The 20,398-nt window shown below is 48.3% G+C and overlaps 1 protein-coding gene across 1 annotated transcript; it reads right to left on the reverse strand.

Moving 5' to 3' along the window:
* Positions 1-2,498: 2,498 nt before the first annotated feature.
* Positions 2,499-16,546, reverse strand: LOC142572140 (phospholipase ABHD3-like). Its single transcript, XM_075681032.1, has 6 exons — positions 16,299-16,546; positions 12,900-13,205; positions 11,490-11,771; positions 8,418-8,687; positions 7,633-7,755; positions 2,499-6,915 (listed from the first exon to the last, which is right to left on the reverse strand). Exons 2-6 carry the CDS (start codon positions 13,146-13,148, stop codon positions 6,634-6,636), a joined length of 1,206 nt encoding a protein of 401 aa, XP_075537147.1. The 5' UTR covers positions 13,149-13,205; positions 16,299-16,546; the 3' UTR covers positions 2,499-6,633.
* Positions 16,547-20,398: the final 3,852 nt, after the last annotated feature.

Here is a 20,398-nt window from a genome sequence, read left to right on the forward strand (position 1 = left end):
ATGAATCACTGGCAGCGCTTAAGTTAGCGTGCCAAGTTGGCGGCTGGGTGTGATTACATTTATTTAAGCGTTCTCTTTTTTTCTCTTTCGTTTCTCTCTCTCTCTTTCTCTTTACTAGTTGTAACAACGTGTCATTATATGGTAATATTGGCGGCGCCTCTAGGATTAAGCTGGAACCCGGACTGGTCCCTGGGTTAGCGCTCTCTAAGGCCTGCGCGTGCCAGGGGTGTATATATGATCGGCTATCCACTATCGCGGGCAGTTAATTTTGTATGCGAACACCCCTCTGGAGCCTCGGCAGCCCCAATCCATTCGAACCGCCCTGCTTCCAGCTTTTGATCTCCCCGAAGATCCTGCGCCGCTTGCTTCATTATAATCTCGGGTGCTCTCCTGAGGCCTCCGTTTGCCGGTGATACGATCTGAACCGAGCGAAGCGTGGTTTCACCGTAGTAATCGGGAGACGACGACGAAAGCGGGCATCGTGATGAAAAACTAGAAGAAATGTAATTACATCATTTGTACAAGGTCATCTCGCTTACGTTACCCTCAAGTTGTTTTCTTACAAAAACTATTGGACCCCAATAAATGTTCACCTACGCGGGGTTTCGTCGGATTCCTCTGTTTCAGTCGCTAAGGCTGAATTTGGTGTTATTTTTCCAAACAATGCTAAACATTTTCCTCATCAATACTTGCATGGTATTTTAGAAGAGCCTATAATACCGTGATAGCGACAGATGCTTCCGTCTGGGAAGAGAAGGCAAGTGTGGGTATTGTATCGCCATATCTAAATTGGTCTTTTTCCATTCGACTGCCTGACTACCTGACACCGTGCACGTGACCGGTGGCAACGCCGATGCTCGTACCTTTTAAAGTCGATTCCGAAAAGGCACACGGCACCACAAACGAAAAGGTGTATAGGTGGTGCCAGTTATGGTGTGCCGGGCTGCACCTACTCACACCCACTTGCAAGGTTCAAGGGTGCACTGTACCGCGGCGGCACCTTGCCTTGCACCCTGTTCAATCGAGTGCGGGGGTGCAGGACGCACCGCTGCACCTCGGCGAATGCAAGGCCTAGGCGCAGTGCACTGGTAATAGGCGTAGAAGCAACACCGCCCTCATGGCCGCCAAGAAAGTCGAGGGTGTGCACTTAGTAACCACTATGCAAAAAAAAAAAATGTCCGCTGCTCACCACCGAGGCTCAATAACAAATTGTTTAGAGCCGCGTCTTCGTCAGCGCGGTGACAGCTTGCTCTAATGCAGCTGTCGACGCTGATCCCTTTTTCGCCATCGTCGTGCGCGCTCAAGTAGGTGCTTCGTGACCGTGCCAGCCGAGCGTTGTAAGCCTCTTATTTCCTACCACGCCATTTGCCGTTCGCAAACGTACGCTTATAGACAACAAAATGCAGGCAGAACCCATCTGACGATCACTGTCGACGCGTCATGTACGAGGCGTGTATGCAGCCGGGCTCCTATCTTGCGTATCCATTTAGAGTTACTGCATAGGCACAGGGAGCCTATACAGCAGCTCTACATCCATCTGACACGCTGCACCATCTAGCGGCACCGCCGCGAAGTACGCGCATGGAGCGTATCCTAATATTGAGCGGGTTTTATTACGCCCAGCACCGGAGAAATTCTAAAGGGTTTTTGCACATCTTGAGGAGAACTGGTCTTAGAGACAGTTTTTAAGCAGTGCGGTATTCTTCTTTCCTTTTCCCCTTTCCTTATCGCTCTTCTTTCTTTTTTTTTGTAACATCTCTTTTCTATTGTCTTTTATTCCTTTTCAATTCCCCTTACCGCCTTTCTCCAGCACACGGTAGCCAGCCGGTATGAGAAGTGGCTAACCTCCCTGTCTTTCTGTCTATTCCTGCTTACTTCCTTAAGGGGTTTATTTTTCATCATTGAAGAGCGTTACATACCCAGTTGCCCAAGATGGCATCGAAGAGGTTCATTGAAGAGCGACAGATACCCAGTGACCTAAGTCGGTCAAATGGTTAGTTTCAAACACGATTCCCTCAGTACAGCAGCCCTATGCTCTGTCAATTAGACCATGGACGACCCATTGCCCGAGTTTGCGGGAGAAAACCAAGAGGATCATCTGGGGAAGAGTTGAAGTATCTTAAGAATGCGCTGTTTGGATGACGGCAACTTAAAGTATAATTGCGGGGCACGACATATACAGCAGCCGCTTGAATTTGAATTCGGTGCCACGATGCTTCGCTGCGCACAGTGAAGCGTGCACACAGTGTTTGCTCTCTCCCACTTCCCTCCTTCTTTTCTCTTGCCCCGCAGTGTAGGTTAGCAAATTGGGCGCTTGTCTGGCTGACGTCCCTGCCTTTCCACCGTTTTCTCTCTCTAATAATGTCAATTGCATTTCTTTACGCATGGCGTCCAATAATGGGAGGTGCATTGAATCAGAGGCTAGCAGCGCTTCGCCAGCACGTTCTAGAAATGCTGATAACCCGAATGATCGCCGAGAACAAGGAAGCGCATGGTCGTAACTTGTAACGATCATTTATTTATCTTATTCTGCCCCCAAGACCAATGGTATTACATATGAAAGTGGGTAAAACATGAGAAGGTCCAATGCAATGTTGGAATCTAAATGACGCGCGAAGCTTGTTTCGTGTTTGGCGAGGTAGCAGCAGTGGCAGATGACACGAGTGCCTCGTCGCCTGCGTCTGCGTCACGAGGACGAACACGAACACGTGCTTGGCGAATGAAGAACGTTGACGAGATCTAGGTACATGCGCATGCAAGTACGACACATATTACAATAGATTTAAGACTCCATATCGCTTGTGTAACAGTTGCACATCCTTGTTCCCAAGTGAAATGGCGCAATCCACTCTGGAGGATCGGCCATGAATCGGGCGGTGATAAAAGAATGTCACTTCTATTCGGGGAATTGGTTAAGAATGGGCGCGTACCCAGTGCCACGTATTCGGTGATCTAAGTTGTCCACTGGACCAGCAGCAAGTTGTCTGTCTGACCACATGCATGCCCAGTGGCCCAAGATGCCTATACACTCTAAGAAAAAGAATAGGACTAGGGATGTTAGTCCTTTTGGGGACTAACTGATTTGCCACAACCATTAGTCCTTTTGGGGACTAATTGACATGGGATGAAGCTGTTACTCCCCATGTGCTAACTCCCTTTAGGACAAACAGTTGCCATTTTCCGATGCTCCTCGAGGGATTAACGGTAATTCTTTCCGATGCTCCGCAAAGGTGGAATTAATGAAATTAGTCATTTATACCCAAATAAAAAAATTACTGAGCCGAAAGAAAGAAGTGCCCGAAAGTAGGGCTCGAACTCAAGTCCTCTCGCTCTCGAGTCAGGTACTCTAACCACTCCACCACGGTGGTCGTTTTGTTTTTCTTTATTATATGGAAAACAAAACTGAAGGTATATTACAAAGTGGACACAACTTCACACTTAAAACTGAGGCTAACACACACATGCATCCAACAAGTACATCCAGTTTGGCGGAGGTTCCCGCGCAGCGTACACATTTCTTACATATAAGCAGTACTTTCGCGAAAGAAGGATTTTGTAGATTCCGGGCTTTTGGCATGGCGATCCCACAGTCTACATCTCCATAGGCTGTATAAACCAAGTGCTATGAACATGTCATAGGGAGGACCACCCGTAATCTTAAACGGTAGAAACCTAATTGAATATGGAGTGATGTCAATGTACTTTTTAAGCGCCCGTTGGAGAACGTCCCCAAAAAGTACAGCATCCCTACAGTCTATGAAACAGTGATCTATGGTTTCGGCAGAGTCGAACGTGGTGGTCTAGGATTAGTCAACCTCTTAGTCAGGCGTATTGTTTCTCGCCTGTTTTTCTTTCGAAAAAGTGACCATCCGTTTTTGCGTGAAATGTTGCAACTCCTAAGTTTAGTTCATTATGTTCCTAATATAGTAGTGTCATCAAATGCCAAAGATGTCCCACAGGCTCATTGGGGCTTTCTCAAGGAGGTTGACAGATTTCTTTTCTTAAAAGTTAGATTCAGCCTGGAGTACGTGTTCATTGCTAGTCGAAAATCAATTTCTGCGGCACTGGTGGACTCTATTTTCCCAGATCCTTTGTATCGTGCACCTTATTTAAGCCGACCTTATCAGGATGTACTTAAGCGCATCCGAAAAATGTGTGTACCTCCTGGAGTAAAATCATTTTTCTTTAAATTACATTCGGAAACACTCCCTGTTAAAACTTGGTTGAACTCGAGGGGTTGCTTTGTGCCGTGGTCAACATTCACCACGGTGGTCGCATGACAAGACCGGATATTGACAGAAGGTTAAGCATCGGAACGCAAGTGTGGCAATATAAAAGCAACTCGGCATTTTGTGCACGCTATGCAGTGAGGGTCAAACGTTGAGTGTTCTTGCAACCATAAGCGACTGCGAAAATAAATCAGCGAGAGTGTTCTATAGGGTGATTTAAACTGAGACACCACGCGATGTATACGTGTATATAGCGAGCTCAAACGGAGCACCCAAGACGACAGAGAAGGCCAATTTCTATGTCGCTTATACGTGTGCCGTTTGAGCTACACATCCCTCCAGTTATGTTCGCAACCTCCTTGGAACGGAAGGAACTCACGTACTATTTACCAAGACAATCTATAGCCGTCTATCAATGACTTGCGCGTTTAATGTGTATCGCTCACCTATGGTGTGCGCACGAAGGGCATGTCTCTTCGCATTCCAGCTTTTAAGTTTCACGCAATTTTCTCACGAGGAGGAAAGGTGCTGCTTTGCATCTAGTTCAACAGACAGTGCACGAAATTCAAACTATTCACGATTTATAAACAATACCGTTTTCGCGGGATCGCTCCGTGATACGGACGAAAACAGCGAAGTACATGGGGAGTAACTGTTGTCGTTCGTCCTACCGTTGCTCTCTTTCCGACCAGGTACTAAGCACTTACTCTCCGAAATTTGCACACGGCACACACATTCATATACGTATACATATATACGCATATTCATAAATATATGCGGCGAGGAAACGACAACGAGCGCCATACCTCCGAGAAGAGGCAATGAAAGCTTTTTCTTTAAAGCGCGCGGCAAAAGGCGTGTTAAGCATGCGAAGCCTGTGGCGATGTCAGCAACAGCCGTGCGAGATAGTGCACCGTCTTCAGACGCAATAATCACGGCGAGCAGGTGGTTCTCTTCTACTGGAAATGATTCAGTACAAGGGGACATACAGGCTCCCTAGTGCAACACCGCAAAATTCCAACTTTGTGAGGGTGATCACTGCAGGGTGAGACGTTTAGGTTGGAGGTGGAATGAGGTTTGCGCGCAGAAAGGAATTGTGCAAGTGCATTTTGTGAAACAGCGCAAGGGGTGAAAGCACATTGCACCACGATGGACAGAAAGCAGAGGAAGTTATACATCTGCATGTACATCTGCATCTGCAGCGTGGACTCCATGTATTATACGTACCCATAAGCAAAAGCATACAGACCAGAGACTCGCCGAATAGTCTAATTTTCTTCGTAATGGAGATGCAGTAACTGAAACCGGCGGCTGCACTGGAAATCTCACGATGCCAAGTTTGAACTGCATGCAGTCCGCACGCGATTTCGAGTTACATAGGCGGCGAGGGTATTCAGCTTTACCGCGAGAACCCTGGTTTGCGTACTTTTTCGTTATAACGAGGTGCGACTTCATGTACAACCGATACTCATGGGGCCGCATTGAACGTACAAGTTAAAACAGGCACATGGAGATAAATTGCAACATACGTGCAGTATATTTCAGGTTAAGTCTGCTTGCTTACCAAGCTCCAGAATTAACTGGCACTTTAGCCAAGCGCCGTGCCGACAGCACGCCTCCCGGTGTTTGTTTTTCGACTAAGTTAAGAAACAGATTACAGCACACGCGGCAACACAGAATTCGCATGACGCGACTTTCCGTCAGCTTCGCCATAGTACGTGCCCAACCAACGCGCGGCATTCGGACGGGCTGCCACCCACGCTGCACCACTGGATGCGCGGTGCAGTTCTGTTATGCCTTGATCCAGGGCGAAGGCCTATACGGCGTAAACGCGCGTGCTAAATTTTATTTCACGCAAGCGAGGTGAGCGCATAACATAGAGGCGCACACACGCAAGCCTGCACAGGCGCGCACGGCATCACAGACGTGGTAGGAGACGAACACACCAGCGCCATTATACTTCGCCGCGTGAAAAGCTGTCCCATGTGGAAGACGCAATCATCTCGGGCGCAAGTACTCATTTTCATAGATCTTTGAAAACTGCATTATATATATATATGAGTTAGAGACATGCGCCGACGAACAGTTTCGATGAGTGAGCGTGAAAGGATATATCTGGGAGGGTTACGAGAAGTAATCTCTCCCAAGATAGATTCATGAGCGAGCAGCGTGCTTTAGATTATTCGTGTTACGGTCAATTCCCGGTAACAGTCTAACGCTAGTAGGTGTGCGTTATACTTCTTCCTCATTCACCGCATAACAATGGAAATTGGAAACTGAAACTAAGGTGGAAGTTAGAACGAGAGACACAGAATGAGAAACCATGCTCAGAAATCCGGATACGACGAGCTGCAGGACGGAGATTTAGTTGCGCTGCATAATCGAACGGCGCAGGGTTGAGCGGTTACATATCACTGCCTAGCTGGGCGAGCCCGCCGACACCGCGAGTCTCGACGACTCGCAGCAACTCTCGCACGTAAGCGGCCGCGAAGCGCTCCGCGTAAAAGGGCGGCCGCGGAAAGAGCCAGCCTTCGACGAATCCAAGATGGCCGCCGCTCGGTGTCACCACGGCGGCCAGCCACGGCGAGGCGATGATCTCGTCCTCGGGAAAGGTGTGCCACGAGCCGAACACGTCGTCGCCGGCCAGCAGGAACACCAGCGGCCGCCGGACGCGAGACAGCTTACCCTGCGTGTACGCCGCGCCATGAGAGCCTCGCCAGGCGTACTGGCGGCCGTATAGAAAGTTTGGCCGACTTGGTACTGCATATCTTTTGTTGTAGCGCAAGCTGAACAAGGACAACAGAAAGGCAAATCTGACACACACAGCACTTATTGTCGTCCTTGTTGAGCTTGCGCTACGACAAAATAGGCTATGGCGTACCAACAAGCCCCTATAGCTATCCTCATCGAATTGGTACATGCATATATACCTTGGTATAGCCGGCGCGAAGAAAGCTGGCAAGAACAAAAACAGACACGGACGCGCGCGTATCGGCACAATGCGTACGTGTCCTTATTTTGCCTTTGGTTTCCTTCCAGAACCACGTGATAGGCTAGCGGTAATATCTGGCCGCCCATAGGGCGGATTAGCAGAGCGGAGGGCGTCAAGGGGAAACTCCGCGGGCGAGGGCCAATAGTGATGGGGGCGCCACTAAGAGCTACCGCGAGCCAAATATAATGCCTTAAACAATGTCCAAAAACAGCGTATCTATTTGCCTTGCTATTTCCCAAAATTCTATGTCGACGCGCGCCGATGGGCCCCGAATATACATAGAGGGAGGGGCAGCGTGAAAGGAGGTTACCTTGTCGAGGGAATATAGTTTCCTATACATGCTCTCTCCTATAGACTGTTTCCGTCCTCCACGTAAAATTCAAATTCGCTAGCGCAAGCAAGTCACCTTACCTTTAGGCTGCAACTTTCGTAGAGCTCCTCCGTCGATTTGAAGCCGAATACCGGAGCCGTGTAGGTCTTGTCGAACTGAGACAGCGTCCAACAGGATAGAACGTCGTCCGCGTTCACCTCCTCCTGCGTTTATGACATGGTCGACGGTCTCACGCATAAAACGCAATGAACAGGTTTAACTGCAGAAAGCTATAGGAATCAACGACGAATATTGTTACCGATTTCGCTGCGTGGTCAGAGTGAAATTAATTATAGATGTTCGTTTCTGCGTTCTTTCCTCCCATTCTCGTGGCCTTTTGTCGTCGGTGGCTGCTGTGGCAGCGGTGTGAAGCAATCACTAGGCCACAGTTCGCTGTTCTGCATGCCGTGTTCTCCGACAGGGCTATGGCTGGCTAGCCTACAGTCTGTTTCACGCAACTAGAAGTTTAGAACGAAACATTAAAAACTGCGTGGTACACTTTGCGCGAGTGGTACCAACGGCATAATTCGTTCGTAGTCGTCTTGAGCTTTTTTTTTATATTGCGGTTGGTTAAGTAATTAGTTGCTTAATTATGCAAAATTATAAATATTTGTTTTAAGGCACTAGTCGCATCTGGATAGTTGCAGAAGTCCACAAAGTTGTTTCCATGTCATTATCTTCTACATTAGTCATTAATTTTTTCGAAAAAAGCCTGCGAAACTTGAAAAAAAAGCATGAAAAAGAAAATGGCGTCACTGCCCCGAGCTTGTGCATCTGGATTTCAGCGCCCTCTCTAGATAGCGGCGGCCAGAGCAAGGTGACTCACGCTGAAGCGGAGCACGTCTTCGTTAATCTTGAGGTGTTCTACCAGGTTGCTGGCCATGTACATGAGCACGCCGTAATTTGAGTTCCACCACTGTTCGAGATTCCGCTTGGCGGTGGCCAGGTGGAACGGCGTCGAGATGGCCAGCGCGGCGTCGATGCGCGCCTCCTGTCCGTACTTGATCAGGTACAGGCTGATGAGCAGGCCGCCCAGCGAGTGGCCCACCGCCAGGAGGGGTCGGCCGGGATACCGTCGGCGTACCTCGTCGACGACCTGCGCGCGTGCATGTGAGTCTTGATTAACGCTTCGAGTTTCGAACAACGTGTAAGCATTTGGCTGCCCCATAGACCCAATGAGAGAGAGAGAGAGAGAGAGAGAGAGAGAGAGAGAGAGAGAAGACGTTTAAAGACGTTTAGCACGAACCGCAAATTTGGTTAAGTTAGCAGCCGTTACAGACGCGTATACAGTTGACTGAGCGATAGGCCCAGATCGGCAGACGCGACTCTGTTCTCTACCCGAGACGCAAACAGCGTTTCTGTAGACGATGACGTGGAAACGATGTTGTGGCCGCAGCGTCACCGATGACGCGGAAACTTGCAGGGCCAACAGCAGACACATCAATTGAGATCCTAGAGGTGCCTCTGCAGTATAATAATTTATGGTGAGGTCACTGCCCAGGAATAACAGAAATCGGCTGTTCGCACATTAAGCAGCTGACCGAGAACGCCCTGATACGTTTGTGCTTCTTTCTTTCTTTTTTCTCAGCAACGTACATGGGGACGCTGAAGAATTTTACACCGAAGTTGTTCATGCGGACCCTGTGCCGTCGTTGTAGGACTTCGCTGAAAAGGGGCCACGTGGCCTAGCGGGAGAAGAAAAGAGTTAAGAGGGGGAAAGAGGTCACTCCAACCCCTTTCCCCCTATGAGAATGCTATCTTATACGCGAATCTTATATGGTTGTCACACGGTGCATATTCGGCGATCGAGGCAGATCAGCATCGAAATTATCGACGATTGATTCCACCCTGCCGTGAAAGAAACAAATGTTGTGCTGACGGTCTGCGGCCAACGAACAGTGCCCAGCGATTGAAACGCGATACTACGAGCGCGTGGGTGCCGGCACTTCTTGCTCGCGCAAGAAGTGCGGCAGCCACGTCAATCGTCATACCAACCTAACCAATCGTCAGAACGGTTGCAGCGCCCGCATCTCCAGTGGTGGGCCTCGCGCCCAATATACGGAGCTTTGGATAAGTGGTTCCGCACATTCCATCCCAGCTATGTGAAGACCACGAGTAGTGCGTACTCCCGAGGAAGAAGCTGCCTACCGCGAGCGTCAGCGAGAGTTGGCTCGTGAACGGGCTCGTCGTAATATGGCTCGCCTCACGAAAAAAAAAAAAAAAAAGAAAGAACACTGGGAGAAGCACGCAAAAGCGAAAACGTGGTGACAGAATGGTGAAACAAAAGATTTACATTATAGACTGCTTGCGAAGTTTGACTTGCATGGTGTAACACTCGGTGCAACTAACACAGCTTCGCTGTTCGCCCAACTTCGCGCACTGGTAGCGGATCAACAACGGGTCTTAGCAGAGCAAGCGCTCTACTTTAATGGGCCTTAGTGTTGGCCTTAAAGTTTCTTTTTCCTCCTCCTCCTCACGGACTGGAAGGGGCGGTGATTTTTTTTAAAGTGGATTTGTAATGGTAATTGTAACAACGCACACGTTTGCTTGCTGAATCGCAATATTTATATAATTCAATATCAATAAATATCTATTCTTGCATCTCCCTTTTGGTTTTGTTGCTGCTTCATTTATTGTTCTCTGCCGTGGATATTTGAGTGCGTCGATCGCTTCTGCTAATGTGAAGTTCTGATTTTAAAAGAAAATTATCCACGGTCCCTTCGATTTCCTCTTGAAGGGAGTCTATGGTGTGCCGCATCGGAAGTGCACCTGAAGGCGGCGATAAGGACGCGTACCGGCATTTGCGGAAAACATAAAGGACAGAGGACGTCCTTGGCTAGGAGCAATAAAAACTGCTCTGTTTTCTGATTTTCTCGATCGGTGCTCTTGGCTCCTGCGTTTGTGACATCGCGACACTGATTCAGGTGGCAGATACGATATATGTTTTCCGATGAGCGGTTTCGCCGAGTCTCAAAACTGCATTTAGGATTTCGGGGCCCAGAACGAGGTTCCCCTGTCTGTAATCACCACGACCGGGATACCGCTTTTATGAGGTGGACGTTTCCGACGAAATATGGAGCTGCTTCAGCTGCTGTGTTTCCGCTACGTCTCCGCGTAGCGGCGAGTGAGGTGTATATGTGAGTGAGGTACGATATGCGACCGGTAAAACGTGGTAAGAAATACATTGGCGTTCCAGTTACCAGTTTCCCAAAAGCAGATTTTGGGAACAGATGTCAAAAGTGGCGCAGTATCAGTATTTTAAAATAAAGCATTCCGCAAAAAAGAAAAGAATAGTCGAGTATATGCATGGGACGGAATAAAAGAGAGAGAGAAGAAAAAAATTTAAGAAGTCGTGCGCTCTCCACGTGGTTAACACTAAACAGCAACCCTGGTGTACCTCGCGCCCAATACCACTCCTATCGGTAATTTGCGAGCCTGCGCGTCACGTAACATATGTGGCGTGATCTACAACGCCCCATTAAAGAAATCATGCTTTTGTTTTTTTCAGTGGTTCGATTTACATCACGTGACGTGTAGCTGCCCCAACGAGAGTAGTCCGCGGGCACCACACTGTTGAGCGCTGGCTATGACACGCACGAAGGTGGCAAGGTCAATGCTGCCTGCTGATCTTACGCGGAATTCGAGGCACACGATACAACTGAGAAGTTTGAAGCAGGTGAAGCTACATGGTAGAGTTCGAACAGAAAAAGAAGGGCAGCGTGATTACGACGACAACAAAGTGATGGTATACATAGCGACGATAATGTAACAGTTCTTCGAGTCTTTTCGAAAACAGGAAAATGGGGTCACCTGCGTGCCCTCTGCGGCTGCTTTCAAGGAGCGCCCACGTATAACATTCCCCGATGCTCGCCAGGCTGTGCTTATGCACATCGCGCACCTCCGTCAGGTCTCCCACGCTGGCCATGTGGGTGATGCGGTGCGTGATGAGCGGCAGGCCTCCGCGGCCGCGGCCGTTCATGACGACGCAGGGGCAGCGCAGCTTCTCCACCAGCGGGATGAACGAGCGCAGGTAGTAGGCCTGGCTGTCGCCGCACAGGCCCGGCAGCACGAGCAGCACGGGCACCGCCTCGGCCTCCTCGTGGAGCCAGTCCAACGCCAGCCGCCCGCCGTCCGACAGGAGCAGGTACTCGCGCCGGTAGGACAGCTCCGGCAGCCAGCTCTGCGGTGTATAACGTCGTTTCGCGGCTCCTTCCACTTCGAACGACAGAAAGCTGAGCTAGTTGGTAAGGATTCGTTATGCAAAAAAGAAGGTGATGCGTGCAGACAGGACACAAGAGAAGTGGACGACACGAACGTGTCCTGTCTGCACGCCTCACCTTTTTTTTTTTTTCCTAATGAATCCTTCCGCTTCGCAGCTTCCTAAAACGAGTCGAGGAAAAGAGACGAAAGCAGGGGCTCTTGCTTCGCCCTGGAAAGCGCATAGTTAAGCACAGACGCCGCTTCGTCCCGGTACACGGGATGATTACTATTTTTTTTTCTTTTTGGACTATGCAGAATTTTTAAAAATTGCCTGGGGCACATAGCACAACCCTAGTCCTTGAAGCGGATTGCTCGAAGAGGCGGGCATTCGCGAGAAATCGAAAGGCACAATCGATAAATTAAAGAAATTTCATTAAGTTCTGAACTAATTACATTGAGGCACGTACGTAGCAATTTATCAATTGCAGCCTATGACTTTCGGAAGGTGTATCCACTTGGAACAGGTTGTCAGGATGAAAACATGATTTCGAGATATTTGTTTTCAGAGTCTGCGACAAAATACGCTGGTATTCCGGTTAATTTTGGCTTCAATGTCTATACAACGGCGTTTTGTCCAAGGAGTAAGTGGATCAACAGTGCATGTTTACCGCAAGATTGACGGCGCATATCGATAAACCGGTGACAACCTCACAATTATTCTTTTTCATTGGAGATGTCTTACGGACTCATCGCGGCTACAATTCGTGAAACACAATATGTGCCGTAACTTAACCAGTTAAAAGCTTTATGAATTTCGTTAATTAGATTATAATGTATGTCTACTTCTCATGGCAGTAATGTTCACCTATTCGAGTAATCCGTCTCATGGGCTAGAATATTTCCATCTGCTACAGGCGGTGTTTAAAAAATTCTGTATAGTCAGAAAAAAAAAAAAGGAAGACACCCGGTAGATCTGGGCACATGAATGAAGAATCAAGGCCGAATATGTTCATTTGAAGGAACAGCACAGTGATAGTTTCGCACGAGTGGCAGAGACAAAAAAGGACCGACAGGCGGACAGGATGGAACTCGCAGAGGAATTGCACACCTGGTACAGGAAGCTCACGAGCGACTGGAAGTTGGCGCCGACGCACCAGATGGGCGTGCGATAGAAGGCGCTGAGGAAGTTGCCGAACCTGCTGTGCATGAAGCGCCGCATGCGGCCCAGTCGGCCGACGAGGCGCGGCCGGCGCTCCAGCGCCAGGACGTAGTAGAAGACGTACAGGGCGCACGAGGCCCACAGCAGCATCTCCAGCTTGGACGTGGTCGTCGCCGCGCCGTCTTCGGGCGGCTTCATCTTCGCCGACGGCCCACCGACGGCGCCGCCTTCGCGCTGTCGACCGAACAGACCCGCCTGCGGTTCGGGAAAGGTTTTGAGGAAGTGCTCGAACACGGGCACGCGCACGCACGACCTCGGCTTCCTCGGCGCGTGCCCTGGGCGCACCACATGTGTTCGCGCAGAATTATAAGCACGCCCGAGCGGGAGACGGAGCACTCGAGAAAAAGACGGACAGCGTTTGCATTTAGAGCGACCTCGCGAGGCAACGAAATTGCAGTGGGAACGCCACACAGGCCTTTCCATTTATATTTGATCGGCAGTCAACGACTGCGCTCTTCTTGATAGCAAGCGCCTTGCCTCGCTAAAATGTTCGTTTATTCCGCATTACGCCGATTTACGTATTTTGCACGACGTTTCTATCAAATGTTTATGTGCAAACATATACCTCTTACCTCTCGCACTAAAGCAACTCGACTGGCCAATTCCACCGCATTCGCGCCATCTTGCCTTGTCTCCAAATACTGACGCGTACCTACAACGGGGAAGTAGCCAAGGTGCAGGCAGTTTCGAGAATGTGTTAGGATTAAAGCGAAAAACACATTTGCACAGAATAGCGTGGGTTAAAGAAATATAATTTATAAATTAGAAAAAAAATAGTATTTAGAATTTTGAGATCTGTCAGGACATCAACAACGTGCATCAGTCTTCGGTTTCTTCTGGAAGGGTGAAGACCCACTCATTGACACAATTGTGAAGGTATTTGATTGTGCCCATTCGTCTTCGCGGTTCATTGCGGCTGCCTAGAAATCCCCGTGGCATACAACCGGCAACTCTATACCTAAAGGTGAGTTTCGACCTCCCTCGTTGAACAGGCCGAAGTACTGAGCAGGGCCGTGTCTATAGAGAGCACAATTCTAAGTTCGAAACGGGAATAACTACTCGCTGGCGCTTGAATGAAAACTGTAGGCATTTCTTACGCCATATATATCATACCAATAGCGTATGTGTTACAGGGACGGAATGAGACTCCGCGGCGCACGCACGCAGCTCGTAGCACTTTAATCTACGCTGCCAATCACATGTTAAAACAGCTGCTCGCGCAAGCGGCATACACGGGCCGATCCCTGTTCTCACGCATGTGGCCGGCATCGTCATGGACTCTACCGCGCAACATGGCCATGCTGGCGGGTCGCTGCAAACCTCCGCCTTTCGCGACGCATTTGTTTCAGGTGTGAGGTGAGCGACAATGATGTCGCTTTTCTCTCGCCAGTGATATCGAAGTAGTTAGCAGCAGCAAAGCAAACGTACACACATGGAGGCGTCCGAGGGATATAGAAATGCGGAGGGAACGGAATGTGCTGGACACGTATATGTGAACGAACAGAATTGCAGCTGAAACATTTTTTCTTTATAGACAGCCGACGAGCAGGTGGCGAGCTCTGGCGCCCTGTGCGGGATAGACAATTAATTGAAGATACTTTGGTTGGGAGGCCGGCGTAAAAATCCGGAGCGAGCGTCGGGGTGTATTCAGGAAGCACCGCGGTACGCGCACGCATGGTTATGTGCGCGCTGTGTTGCATCATAGATGAGATAGGAGTGTTAATGCATGCAGCGAGGGCGGCAACCATACATTTCCGGGTGGATGCTTGGCATGGAGGGCAAAAGCGGCAGCCAGGTTTCTTTTTCTTCTTCTGTATATTACTTCTCTCCGTTATCGGTCGCTTACCCCGCACTTTAACTCCTGCAGGGGGTGCATGCAAATGACACCTTTAAAATCAGGATCGTTTGCGAGGCTCTGCTACGCTGTCACAGGGACGAAATACTGATTAAGCCGTCGGCAGAGCACTCGCGAATCCGCGAACCTTGACCGCACGTGCACAGCTGTTTTATCGAGGGCGCAGCATGTATACACAGAATGCCACACGCCACACACTTCACTGCTTTCACCAAGCGCCGAGAAACGATGAGGGCCGTCGAGTATACATGAGTCCAGTACACGAGTAAAAAAATGTACGCTTACTTCAAGGCCATGCTCGAACCCTTCATTTCGTCTGCCGTCATTAAATTCAATTGCCGTCGTGATCACTGACCCATAATTTGTGTCCACAAATATTCGCTCGTGCAGGACACGCCTCCCGCCGTCTGTCTGCCGCTTCCCTCGTCACTAGTTACTGAGAAGGTTGCGGGCCAAAGTGGGCCCTTACAGTGGCTGCCACCTGGGGCCACATTAGCGATCGATCACGTTCGGAGATAACACTTTCAGAGCGTGTTCATGGGTTAATCAGGCAGCGGATAGGACGTCTATCGCTCTAATGAGACGCCGCACTAGTCGTTACGTCACGCAAAAGCTAAACCCGAAAAATGGTCGACAGAGAATACAGCCTCTGGAACCTGGAACACACCGCATGCTCCACTGAACACAACATGTCCGAGCTATCTTCTCCAGAGTGCATTTATGCTGTCCCCTTGAAAACATCAAATGCCTGCCACTTTACAATATGTGCTTGTCTAGCGCCTCACAACATGGAACGCCTAATTTCTGTCTTCTAATATGGTGCCACATAAAGCTGTGATCTTTCGACAACAGGTAGCGCAAAACACCTACTGAACACTTACACAACATAGGCCTTAAAACGAACATGTAATGTAAAACATTATGCCATTTGTCAGGCGTTTATGGCACAACAACACAAACAAAGGAAAGAAGAAAGCCCGCCACAAGCATTTATCCTCTGTTTCCAGCCCGGGCCCTCGCCTGTTTCGTGTCGTTTGACGCTAACTAGAGTATTGGCAATCAGAAAGCCAAACTAAAGGCTCCAACCAGCTGCTTGCTCTTAATTCCTTGTCTGATCATGCACCTTTATAAATCGATTATTTAATTTCGTAACTTCCATGCTCTCACTGATAATCATATTATAGGAGGCTGTAGCCACTTAACCGAAGCCTGAGAGTTATAAAAAGTTGGCCCCATTTATAATGACAGCCGAGAAAATAGCCGTGCCCCCTCCCCCCCCCCCCCCCCCCCCCCACCGTTTTCACCTCAGGAACCCATCCCGCATCTCCACCTTTGGATTTTGTAATCCGGCCCTCACTGCAAATACCCAGAGGGTCAGAGATGCGGTGGTGGGTTAACCCAGAGTTAGACAGAGAAGAAATGAAAGCTCTCACCGAAGTGCGCCGCGAACAAGTCGTTCAGCTGCTTGCTCCTCGGTCGCCCCAGTTCACGGACGGACTCGTAAAGTTCAGTCACGATCGCATCACATACCGCGGTCGTGACGTGTCAGGGTCTCGGCCTGCCTGCTACGACATCGTATCGCTCTCGCTTCGCCCGGAGGTCTCCGTCCCTCGAGAAGAGCTACTATAATTTCACCCTTTTCACGAGAGGGAACGGTGAACTTGCCTCATAAGATAGGCTGCCTTCCAGTAGCGTACATGTGAGTTAGCCGGCGATAAAGCTTCTTGAAGCTATCGCTCCTAATATCTACCCCTTCTTTTTCTGCCCGTTCCCGACCCGGCTTCTACGCAGTCGGCTTTTACGCCTCGACGCATCAACGAGGACAAGATGCCAGGCGACCCGAAAGTGTAGAACGCGCAGATGAAATACAAGGAAATTAAAGAGTTAGCAACGCAAGAAAACAAACGCTCAACCAAGGTGTGTTTAGAAAATTTAGCGGGCATTTAGCGGTAAATTTTATGCGATCGATATAAATGCGTTAGCATTATGTCACCTGTGCGACGGGTTAAGATCGGCGGGTCAAGCGCGTCGGCTTTTATTACATGACTCGTCGAAGGTTCCAGGTTGTGAAGTCACTAATAGTAGCTCGCTGCTGTCTGAGCAAGCTTACCACCCAGAGTGATCTGCTTGTTTCACAGCTTAGTACCCTTTTCGTGAGCATTTTGCAATAATTTTAAGGTTTTTTGTTTTTTTTTTTTTTGCTGACATCTTTTGCGGCGTAGCCTCGCCGCCAGTGCCCACGCATGCATGCCACCTTGGGCGTCGATGCTCCGTAATGAAATATATCGTGTGGCTCCTCGTTTCATTAGCATTTGAAAAAAAAAATATGAATGCATTCGAAAGTGAATGCACAGCGAAGCTGTTGAAAACCACCATTACAACTGCGGAAGGGGGTATGCCTTATTTTTCAGAGTAATGGTAATCTAGAGTAGTGGGAGTAATGGTAATTTTGGCAGCACGCTGCTGTTAGTATTGCCGTTTCTTTTTCCCTTTGCCGCTCCTCGTATACGGTGCTCCTTGGGAGTTATGCGTTGCGTACCCGTTGCGGTGTTACGGCAACAATGAAATCAGTTGCTAGGCTGGTTCTCTCGTATACGAAATGCCAGAGGCGTCACTTTTGCGCAATCTGCCACGGCGACGGCAGCTTGCGCAACAGTAATCTTTCGCCGTCCTCAACGCGCAGGGACTGCTTCGTCCTCCCCGCCCTACCTGCGTGTAGGTTAAGAGGCGGGCACCCCAGCTGTGTGGAATAATAAAGTTTTCAATCAATCAATCAATCAATCAATCAATCAATCAATCAATCAATCAATCAATCAATCAGTCAATCAATCAATCAATCAATCAATACCGGGAAACGTACGCGGGGAGTGCGTACGTGCTTCGTGCGTAGCATCGTTCTCAGGAGCGCCTTGTCCTCAATTATGTGGTTCGGATACTTGTTTATTGAAACGAATGCTGATCTGTATGTTGTATGCGTGATTCCAAATAATGTATGCACTTCTCGCTTCACTTGGCTGAATGCTTGACGCATCTGCTTTACGGGGGTAGGAGCCACTGTGCTATACCCTGCACTGCCACCGGTATCGGTCCACATTTTTGGTAACGGACGTTGACGCGAAAAATGCCGATGACCGACAGGCTAACAGCTTCGCTGGATAATCTCCCTTCCAGGTGGGGAGATTATCTGCTCCGCTGCAAGTAAGCTATCGTCTCTCTGAGAGAATAAAAGGAGCGGGAGGAAATGATGCTCGTGGAAAAAAAATGCACTAAGATGGAATAAATATATAATAAAAGAAAAAAAAAGAAAGGGAGGAAAGAGAAGAGGAAGAAACAAAACACTAAGCAACCCAATGAAAAATAACTAACTGCTGTTGACTATAGCTTTAAATTTAGCATAGCAAACAGATTCTTAACTCCCGTTGAAATGTTTATGCATATTGGTTGCAATGTCTTGAACTTATGGATAAGATATGATTCTTTTTCTGTATTTTTTTCTGTATTTTCTGTCTCGCGCAGAAAGGAAATTTGGCTGTAGGATAAGGCATTTGCAACGCCAAAACAAATATTCATGCGTAGCAATCTTTGGCCATAGGTGGCCGGGGTCCATTTTCTGCTCCGTTCCGCTAGTCCTTCCGTATCGTATCCCCAAAAAGCCATACAGACGTCCAGGCTTGGATAGGTGAATTTCTATAAATACACAAACTTCTGTGCGCTTACCGCCACCTATTTGTGGGCGCACGAACCTCCGACGCGTTATGTTGTCAGCGGATAATACATTCTGGGTTTTTAAGTGCCAAAACCACGATCTGATAATGAGGCACGCCGTAGTGAGAGACTGCGGATCAATCTTGACCCCCTGGGATTCTTTAACGTGCACCTAATGTACGGTACACGGGCGTTTTTGCATTTCACCTCCATTGAAACGCGGCCACCGGGATTCGATCCCGCACCCTGCTTAGTACAACAACGCTATCGCCACTCCGCCACCACGGCGGGTGTTTTGTCAGTCAGCATGGGAGAGATGGCTGATGCATACATTTGCCGATGCTTCGTCCTTCTGACTTCAAACGGATTCGTGACTTTGTAAACTAATGATTTTATAATGGTTATTATAAAATGAATGGTTATTATGATAATTAAAATGACCATTTGCACACAGGACTTCTAGCACAGATGCCCGATATCGAAACCATTACGCGACGGACGGATGGACAAGTGGCGCCACTGCAGTTAGCAGTGATTATACGTGCTTGCAGAGTCTTATATACACTACCTTCTGCATTAAATAAAAGCATAAACTGCTTTGAAATTAGGTCAATTTAAGCCCAGATAAAGCGTAATAAATGAAGCAACAAGAATGTCTGAAACCCAAAGCACGAAGATCGGACAAATCCATGTCCTATAGCCGTCATTCTCATGGTGGCTGAACGATCGCAGCGCAATAGTTCCCTCTAGTAATTGTATGAAACTCTATGAAAGTGATCATGCTACCGTGGACCACACTTTCGATAAATGGCTCCATGCATGACATGCAACACTCCCTACGCATGTAACTACAAAGACTAGTTAGAGACGCTTCCAAATTAGTGAAAAATGAAGAATCACTGCACTAACAGTACGCTGCTTTCCCACTATACAATTCGCCACAACAATCATGAAGAATTATTACTTCTAGCTCTCTGAATGTGGTTTTGTGTGCTTAGGAAAGTTGAATATCCAAAGCTGAATCAGCACTTGAAGCAGTCTACATATTCTTCAGAGGAAGGTTCCTCACCAAAAAATGCTATAACTAATCATACTGTGTGCGACTGTCCTTTTATGCTGCAAAAGATGCGATGCGTCACCAACAGGCCCGTAAATTAACTATATTGATGCAAGGCTTCGATTTAGTTAAAGACTGAGTGTACTTTTACTGTAAGCACTCACTGTAATAAAATAACCGCTATCTAGAACAGACAGCACATTTCCTACTGGTATGCAATCAGCAGAGGAAGAAGGCCTCACTTACAAAGAACGGCTAACAGCCCTAATCTTGCATGTTATTATAATGCGAAGGGATGGATCAAGAACATCGGTAGGCGCCAGTGGCGTTCGAGGGCCACTAAGGAGCAACACTAAGTGAGTTTTAACTGGTAAATTATTGTTTCAAAATTTTATTTTGGTACATTTGGGAAAAGAAATACTGATACTCATGCAAACAAATAAAGGACAAACTTCTATTTTTTTAAGTATGGCGGAAAACAATTGGGACAGTTGGTGGCTGAACGTCTTGTGATTAACTATAGTGCTGAAAGTTAAATTGTGGAGTTTCCCATGCCAAAGCTATATATGATATGATTATAAGGCACGTCGTAGTGGGTTGGAGGGGGGGTGAATTAATTTTGATTACCTAGGGTCCTTTAACGGTACACGGGCGTTATGTTTTTTTTTGCATTTCTGCCCCCATCAGAATGCAGATCGCGGTGGCCGAGGATCTAACCCGTGACCTCGTTCTTAGCAGCGTAAGATTAACTAAGTATTACTGACCAACCAC

This window comes from Dermacentor variabilis, chromosome 2 (genome assembly GCF_050947875.1).
Source record: "Dermacentor variabilis isolate Ectoservices chromosome 2, ASM5094787v1, whole genome shotgun sequence".
NCBI classification, from domain to species: Eukaryota; Metazoa; Arthropoda; class Arachnida; order Ixodida; family Ixodidae; genus Dermacentor; species Dermacentor variabilis.